Here is a 9,419-nt window from a genome sequence, read left to right as displayed (position 1 = left end):
TGTTACTGCTTTAGTAAGTTTGATATTCAAATTCCAGCAGGCAGGTAGGGGAGATAACCCACCGGACTTCAGCTTTCTAATTGGACCTCTGCTGCCCATTTGAACAGGCAGGACTTTTAATTTCTGGATCACATTTTGAGGAAGTTTTAAGAGACCAAATAACACCCGAAAAAGGGCAACGTGGGTGTTTTAAGCACCCACTTCTGCAAATAGTTCTGCATCATCTCACCAACGGGCGATACCCATAATATCACTGGCCACAATTCACGCTGCTGCCAAGGAGGAAACAGATAAACTTGCTGACCTGGATCTAAAACTTTTTTGCTCTTCCTGCTATAGGGATGTGTCTGACGAAAAAAAAAAGAGAGAAAATACACGTAAGATTCACAGGAGGACTCACCAGGTCACGAATGATTTCCTGAATCTGGCTTTGGGCCAATTCCACCTCCTCGGTGGGTCCTTCCAGAGTGATCTTCTCATCGCCGTCCGTGAATTCAATGTGGACCTGAAAGCGGATGAGCCGTGCCATCAAAAATGTGTATATCCCAACAGATCTCAATAAGTGTAGTTTTTAAGACGTCATTAAAATGCTTCCAGGAAACTCATCCGCAGGTAGTCCTCGACACACGACCACAACTGGGGCAAGAACTTCCATTGCCGAACAAGGTAGTTGTGAAGCGAACGCACCCAGTTTTGTGAGTTTTTCTGGCAAAGTCATTAAGCGAACCACTGCACTTGTTCCGAATCGTGTGGTCGTTAAGTGGATATGGCTTCTCCCATTGACTTTGCTAGTGAGACGTCAGTTGGGAAGGTCACAAATGGTGGTAGCATGACACACACACCCCCCCAGGACGTTGCGACTTTTGTAAATACACACCTGTGGCCACGGGCCCCAATTTTGATCCCATGAGCACAAAGATAGAATACAATAGGAGGGACCTTGGAGCATTCACAGCTTCTGGAGGCAGGTTGTTCCACTGGTTAATTGTTCTAACTGTCAGGAATTTTTTTCTTAGTTCTAGGTCAGTGGTGGTGAACCTTTTAGAGACTGAGTGCCCAAACGGTAACCCAAAACCCACTTGTGCATCGTCGGGAGCCGGGTGAGCGTGGCCCAAGTGGGTGGGCGTGGCTGCGGTAGTCATGGCAGACTGGGTGGGACTAAAAAATTCAATCAATCAATTCCAACTTTGCAAGATCTTTTTTTTTTCCCGCGAGAAGTTGAAATTGACTGATTGAACTGTTTTGGGTTTTTTTGCACACGGCGGCAGAAGCCTAAACAGAAAAGGTTTTATAAAACCCAGCTGAAGGCCTAGGACTGGGGCGACGGCAGGTGTGCCCACAGAGAGGGCTCTGAGTGCCGTCTCTGGCACCCGTGCCGTAGGTTCGCCACCACTATTCTAGGTTGTTTCTGTCCTTAAATGGTATGATGGTTGTAAACGTGAAAACTGATTGTAAGCTGAACAGTCCCTAAATGAATGGTTGCAAGTTGAGGACTACCTGTATTAGAACAATGTGGACCTGAAACCCGAGATTTAAGGTGCTCCAGGATCTATTAAGGGAGGGGCAAAGGGCCCAATGAACTCTCCAAATTTAGTTCCTACTTTTCCGGTATCCTCAAGGAAGAGACATGCTTTTCTTTTTTTTAACAATATTTCATGCATCAAATCACAGTTTTTACTCTCACTATTTTATTTATAGCCATGTTATTTTAGGAATACTTGCCTTGGGGAGTTGCTGGGTGATCCTGCCAATATTCTGTCCTTTCTTCCCAATTATAAAACGATGTAACCAGGCTGGGGCCATTACTTCAGCTACCATCACACTCTTCGCCTAGGTAAAAGGGACAGGATTTGGCAAGGAGAGTTTACCGGCGTCATTCGCAAGAGTGGCTTTGAAAACCTGGCTACAGACAGGTCTGCATTCGAGTGAGATACCAAGGCTGGCAAGTGTTTTTAATGATGCAATACCTGCATTCTGCCTCCAGGTGGCATTATGGCATCATTGCAACATTCTCGTGTTTATTTTTCTTAATTAGATTTGCAAGTTGCCCAATTACACTAAGCCAGAGTTGGTTAATCTTCAGCCTCTAGGATTCACATACCCATTAAATCCCTGTTTTGTGTCCCTCAAACTTATCCAATTTTGCTAAAACTCAACTTTTCTCCCATTCTGAGTTAGGAAACAAATAATAATAATAATAATAATAATAATAATAATAATAATAATAATAATAATAATAATAATAATAATAATAATAAAAAATATAGTATAGTATAGTATAGTATAGTATAGTATACTATAGTATAGTATAGTATAGTATAATAATATAATATAATAATATAATATAATAATAATATAATATAATATAATATAATATAATATAATATAATATAATATAATTAATATAATATAATATAATATAATATAATATAATATAATATTATAATATAATATAATATAATATAATAATATAATATAATATAATATAAAATAATTTATAATATAATATAAAATAATTTATAATATAATATAATATAATATAATAATTAATATAATATAATATAATATAATATAATATAATATAATATAATATAATATAATATAATATAATATAATAAATATAATATAATATAATATAATATAATATAATATAATATAATATAATATAATAATATAATATAATGTGTGTGTGTCTCTAATTACGTTAAAAATTTGAATCCTGGATGATGCCATGTAGTAAAAACAAATAAATACGAACACCAGGATAATATCAAACTAGGATTTGTTTAATAAAAATGCTGAGCTTTCGTCGGCCAGCACTGCTGACATCATCAGAGCATAGAAACAAGTCAATGGGAGTTCCCTTTTTATAACGCCGGCCGATTTTGCGCACGGCTCCTGGACCTAGTCATCTGTCCATCTGATGTCTCTGATTGTTTCATTCTTGGAAGGCACGTAATCGCTGTTCCCTTGATGGTTTTTAAAGCCGCAGTGGATAAGGGAACTGAACTGAACAATCGCCAGAAGAGCGATTGAAGATCGGAAGACAACCATCAGGGCCACGGGCAGATTGCCAGTTGTAGAGCAACTCAGCGCATTACGGACGAGCACAATCAATGGGCCGATGACGCGCTCGAGAAGCCGGGCGCAGAGGCAAGCGGCTATATAAGCCAGCTCCCAGATCTCCTTTTACTCCAACTCTGACGATGTCGGCAGTTTAGCAGACGAAAGCTTAGTGACTTTTTATCTACATTAAACAGTCTTGTTTACTTTTATCCTGATGTTCGCTTTTCTTTTAATTTTGTCAATATGATGCCCAGGATTTGCATTTTTAGTGTTATAAAGGATATATAAATATAAATAATATAATAAATATAATATAATATAATATAATATAATATAATATAATATAATTAATATAATAATATAATATAATATAATATAATATAATATAATATAATATAATATAATAATATAATATAATATAATATAATATAATATAATATAATATAATATAATATAATATAATATAATATAATATAATATAATATAATATAATATAATATAATATAATAATATATAATACAATACAATACAATACAATACAATACAATACAATATAATATAATATAATATATAAAGTCCAAGAATGTCATTGTTAAAAATAAGGAGGTAGAAATTCTCCAAAGCCCCAATGTTTCCTTAGATAAAGTGGCCCCACGTTCTTCCCCCCCCCCTTTTAAGTGCCACTTTTGACCATCAAAGATTGCCCATCTCTACTTTTTCACAGTTTGTTTAATGTGGTTTCCTGAAAAAAAAAAACACAATTTACTAAGTTCACTAGGACACCACATCCTGTTCGTGATTTACAACCTTAATCTAAACACAGTGGACCCTGTCTGATACAATACCAGTTTAATTTAAACAAAACAGCGGGTATCCATCCAAAGGAAAAATGAGAGGAAACACACATATGCACACAGAGAAAAAATACCTGCTGCACGGATCCAACATTTTTACCCAGCTGGTCTTTAAAGTTCATGCGCATTTTTGTTTTCAGTTATCTTACACAAATTCTAGGGGAAAAGCCGGATTTATTTTACTGACTTTGGCACATCAGTCAAGGTGCCTGGCTGCCAGTGATACTACTGTGCTGGTCCCATGTGAAATATCCCTGGCTGACTAGTCCAGGGATAGGCAACCTTGGCTCTTTTATGACTCGTGGACTTCAACTCCCAGAATTCCTGAGCCAGCATGGCTGGCTCAGGAATTCTGGGAGTTGAAGTCCACGAGTCATAAAAGAGCCAAGGTTGCCTACCCTAGGCCTTTATGTGACCGTGGCAGATGGATACCTTGGCATAGACCTGAGTTAGGGCTGGCCCCAGTTTGTCTGGCTCTCCACGCAGAATGATGGTCTCCGAGCTGCTTTCAAGGGGCGGCATCTCCACCGAGACTCCAGTGGTATCTAGGATTTCCTGCAAGGTGTTTCCTTTCGGGCCGATGATGTACTTGTGCTGGGACTTCTTTACCTCCACGGAGATGGTGGTGGTTTTGCGCTTCTGAAAGACAGCCAGAGGCAGCTTCAAAGCCAGAAAAGATGCAAAGCCAACCTTAAATCACAGCCCCCCAATAATCAAATGGGTGCGGAGCAGACTGCAGGAACCATTTGCGCTTCAGTCTGAGAGGCAGACAACACAGACTCCTCCCCAACAGCCTGTGCGCCTGTCTTCAACAGTGAAGGCAAAAAACATCCTCCAGCCAAGAAGGCCCCACACCCATTTGCACTATTCAGGTAACCCTGAGGACACAGGTAGACCTCCAAGTGGCCTCAACGACTCTCTAAACGAAGGCACACGACCAGCTGTCTGCAAGGAATATAAATCCTTCCATTGCCCCACCATCCAGTCAGAGCGGAAGAACTTCTTGGATGAGAAGTGAAACTTCTTCAAAGAAAAAACAAGAAAGTCCAGTTGCCTCTTGAAAAAACACCTTTGGGACATACCCTTCACACAATTGCTTCCTTCCCCAATTTGCTCTAGGACAGGCAACCTTGGCTCTTTTGTGACTCATGGACTTCAACTCCCAGAATTCCTGAGCCAGCCATGTTGAGGGGAAAGGGAGAGGTTTCCAAGCTGAGCCATGCTGGCTCAGGAATTCTGGGAGTTGAAGTCCACGAGTCAGAAAGTGGCCTAGGCCTAATCCAGGGGTAGGCAACCTTGGCTCTTTTATGACTCGTGGACTTCAACTCCCAGAATTCCTGAGCCAGCCATGCTGAGGGGAAAGGGAGAGGTTTTCAAGCTGAGCCATGCTGGCTAGGAATTCTGGGAGTTGAAGTCCACAAGTCAGAAAGTGGCCTAGGCCTAGTCCAAGGGTAGGCAACCTTGGCTCTTTTATGACTCGTGGACTTCAACTCCCAGAATTCCTGAGCCAGCCATGTTGAGGGGAAAGGGAGAGGTTTCCAAGCTGAGCCATGGTGGCTCAGGAATTCTGGGAGTTGAAGTCCACGAGTCAGAAAGTGGCCTAGGCCTAGTCCAGGGGTAGGCAATCTTGGCTCTTTTATGACTCGTGGACTTCAACTCCCAGAATTCCTGAGCCAGCCATGCTGAGGGGAAAGGGAGAGGTTTCCAAGCTGAGCCATGCTGGCTCAGGAATTCTGGGAGTTGAAGTCCACGAGTCACAAAAGAGCCAAGGTTGCCTACTCCTGCCCTAGGATTATTAGCCATTTCTCTATTCAGACGTCCAAAAACTCTGCTCAGCGAAAACACAGATGCGGTTACGCAATGTATAGCAAGGCCGTAGAATATATTAAAGCAGGGGTGTCAAACTGCCGGCCCGCAGGCCGGATGCATCACAGCGAAACCGCGCACACCCAATACGTCACAACACGTCACGTGACATTGCGCGCGTTTGACACCCCTGTATTAAAGCATCTGGAAATATTTACCTGAAAAAAGACAATTTAAAGAGGATATGACCTAAAGGGAAGTCATATGAAAAAACTCAAGGTTTGTTGTTTGTCACCCCAGAATACAAGACGCGGAATAATAAAGGTTCTGAATTATCAGAAAGCAAATTCTGATTAAATTTTGGAAGAAAGTTTCTAATGTTAGAGCACTTTGAGTGGAGAACCAATGTCTCAGACTGTACCTTCACATGTCTCCATCTACAGGTAGTCCTCAACTTACGACCACAATTTCCGTTGCTAAGTGAGACATTTGTGAAGTGAGTTTTGCCCCATTTTATGACCATTCTTGCCACAGTTGTTAAGTGAATCATGGCAGTTGTTACGTTAGTAGCACGGCTGTGAAGTGAATCTGGCTTCCCCATTGACTTTGCTTGCCAGGAGGTCACAAAAGGGAATCCCGTGATCCCGTGATCCCATGAGACTGCAATCGTCTTAAATATGAATCGGTTGCCAAGCATCTGAATTTTGATCCCCTGATCATGAGAATGGGGCAACAGTTGTTAGAAAAATGGTCATATGTCACTTTTTTTCAGTGCCGTTGTAACTTCGAACGGTCACTAAATTATTGTAAATTGAGGACTGCCTCTATGTTAATTTAGCCCCTTCTAACTCCAGGATTTTATGAAGTCCAAACATGTGAAAATGTTTTGCTCCTAATGTGTCGGGCACGAACAATCAGATCCCCATGTGAAGGGTTCAATTGATGCTTTATTGCTCAAGACTATACATAGGAATCATTTCAGACTAATGGCTTGGAACCTGGGAAAAACTAGAAAAGGCTCAACGGCATTCAAGGGACATTGGGCTTTAGCCTCTTGTGACTATGCAGAGATTCCAAACTAATTCCTCACTTGACTCCTTCCTCTGGCTCTGCCAATCTCTCTAGCACAAAGTCTCAGCAACTCTGGCTCTGAGAAGGAAGGGGAACTGAGGAGACAGGAAAGAAAATGGCTGCCAGAGTGAAGTAAAAAAAACAATATGGCGACAGATGCTCCAGTAGGGATCCCTCAGGCACCTACCTTGTCCTCATAGATCTTGCGGATGCGCAGGAGAGCCTGGGAGACGGGTTCTTTCTCCCCGGTAATGATGATCTCATCCTTGCTGACGCTGGGCGGGGGGATGTTGATGCGTGCGCCCGTCTCCTGCATGATCTCCTGGACTGTTTTGTTGAAGGCCCCAGCGATGAAGGGGTGGAAGACCTTCTCCAGGTTCAAGCGTTCCACTGCTCGTTTGTCCTAAAATAAAACCATGGAGAAACCTCAGGATGACTAGACATGAGCAGATAGATGGAACCATCCACTACACTTCCTTCTATGCTATGTGACACAACTAAAGCTCTTTAAGCTATTTATTTGTATCCTGCTTTTATTATTTTGTATAAATACAGGTAGTCCTCAGCTTATGAACCACAATGGAGCCCACAATATATAGCAATCATTCTTTATATATTTTAGCCTCCAGGTCCCTGATCATCGTTGCTGCTCTTCTCTGCACTCTTTCTAGAGTCTCAATATCTTTTTTACATCGTGGTGACCAAAACTGGATGCAGTATGCCAAGTGTGGCCTTACCAAGGCATTATAAAGTGGTATCAACACTTCATATGTTCTTGATTCTATCCCTCTGTTAATGCAGCCTAGAACTGTGTTGGCTTTTTTGGCAGCTGCAGCACATTTGCTGGCTCACATTTAAGTGGTTGTCCACTAGGACGCCAAGATCCCTCTCACAGTTACTACTAGTTGTGTTTTGAAGAAGAGACTGACTGAAGTGGTATAGGGTTTTCTGCCTGAGCAGGGGGTTGGATTAGAAGACCTCCAAGGTCCCTTCCAACTCTATTCTATTCTATTCTATTCTATTCTATTCTATTCTATTCTATTCTATTCTATTCTATTCTATTCTATTCTATCTCTACTCTACTCTACTCTACTTTACCCTACCCCACCCCACCCTGTTTTAGAACCAAGATGTTCCAGGAGATGTTCAAAATATCAATTGCAGAAGCCAACTTCACATCTCCACCCTGTCGCCTCTAGCGCCTCTAGCCGCTCACCTGCTCTGCTGAGATGAGCAAGATCTCATGACGTGCTTTCTCGATGCCTTCTTTGGTGCCCATAATTTTGATCTGGCTGCTGAGGTCCTCGGGCCGCGGGATGTTGATCTTGGTGGCCGTCTTTAGTTCAAGCTCCTGCAGTTTCTCGCCATTCTTGCCAATCACAAAGCGATGGTGTTCTTTGGGGATTGTGACAGTAGCTGAAGCCTGTGGAGAGGAGAGAATTATGGGGAGGGATTGTCTATGGAGACTCTCAGTCATCCTGGTCATAGTTATCACAATGGTGCTTTTTTCACGAGGCAACTGGACTTTTTTTTGTTTTTCTCTGAAGACGCGTTGTTTCACCTGAGTGGTGCAAATGGATACGACCTCATCTATCTCCAGTCTATGACGATCCTTGCAGCAGTTCCAAGAAGGTTCCACACCCATTTGACCCCACTCAGGTGAGCTTGAGGACACAGATAAACCTACAAGTGGCCTCAACGACTCGCTAAAAGAAGGCAAATGACCAGCTGTCTGCAGAGGAATATAAATCCTTCCCTTCCCCACCATCCAGTCAGAGCTGAAGAAGCTTCTTGGATGAGAAGCCAAACGTCTTCAAAGAAAAACAAAAAAATCCAGTTGCCACCTGAAAAAAGCACCTTTGGGATGGGGAGGGATGGAAGCATATGAGGGGCAGATTCGCTAGAAAAGCAGAGGCAGAGCAGGAATTGACACAAGGTCAAGTCTCACCTATAGCAACCGTCTTGGAGGAAGTATTTGGCCCAATAGAAGAGGACAGGGGCTGTTTGCAAAAACTCCTAAGATCAATTCTGGATAAACTTGGGGGTAGACATGTCTGTAATTATGGAGAGTCTCTGCCAGGTTGTCAGTCTAGACTAAGGATAGCCCTTCCAGATGTCATAAGACTACAGAATGCTGCCTAGCATGATGAGAAAAAGAGGCCAACATTTGTAAGGCCCCAGACTGTTCATAGGTGCTCTGGCAGACCTGAGCCAATGGCAAGACTCTGTTGAAGGCAGCCTTCTACAAAAGATCTGATCTGCTGCCAGTTTTCAAAGGACGGCTACAAAGTCAGCGTGTCATCCTGGAAACCCTTGTTGTTGTTGTTAATTGCGAAGTCGTGTCTGACCCATCGCGACCCCATGGACAACGTTCCTCCAGGCCTTCCTGTCCTCTACCATCTTCTGGAGTCCATTTAAACTCATGCCTACTGCTTCAGTGACTCCATTCACCCACCTCATTCTCTGTCGTCCCCTTCTTCTATTTGCCCTCAATCTTTCCCCGCATGAGGCTCTCCTCCAGTGAGTCCTTCCTTCTCATTAGGTGGCCAAAGTATCTGAGTTTCAACTTCAGGATCTGGCCTTCTAAAGAGCAGTCAGGGTTGACCTCCTCTAGGACTGACC

The 9,419-nt window shown here is 42.3% G+C and overlaps 1 protein-coding gene across 1 annotated transcript in view; it reads right to left on the bottom strand.

Annotated features, from left to right (window-relative positions):
- Positions 1 to 400: 400 nt before the first annotated feature.
- Positions 401 to 9,419, bottom strand: part of LOC107291321 (vigilin-like) — a gene marked incomplete at its 3' end in the record, with an annotated part of 14,423 nt that continues 5,404 nt past the window's right edge. Inside the window, exons 4-8 of the mRNA XM_015820313.1 lie at positions 8,014 to 8,220; positions 6,985 to 7,200; positions 4,353 to 4,559; positions 1,723 to 1,830; positions 401 to 505 (exon numbers count right to left, since the gene is read on the bottom strand). Of these exons, the coding sequence (XP_015675799.1) occupies positions 401 to 505; positions 1,723 to 1,830; positions 4,353 to 4,559; positions 6,985 to 7,200; positions 8,014 to 8,220 (843 nt within the window). The remainder of the gene's footprint in view (positions 506 to 1,722; positions 1,831 to 4,352; positions 4,560 to 6,984; positions 7,201 to 8,013; positions 8,221 to 9,419) is intronic.

This window comes from Protobothrops mucrosquamatus, unplaced genomic scaffold, assembly GCF_001527695.2.
Source record: "Protobothrops mucrosquamatus isolate PMUCROS unplaced genomic scaffold, P.Mucros_1.0 scaffold1116, whole genome shotgun sequence".
Classification (NCBI taxonomy): Eukaryota; Metazoa; Chordata; class Lepidosauria; order Squamata; family Viperidae; genus Protobothrops; species Protobothrops mucrosquamatus.
This window is presented reverse-complemented; position numbering and strand designations above follow the sequence as displayed.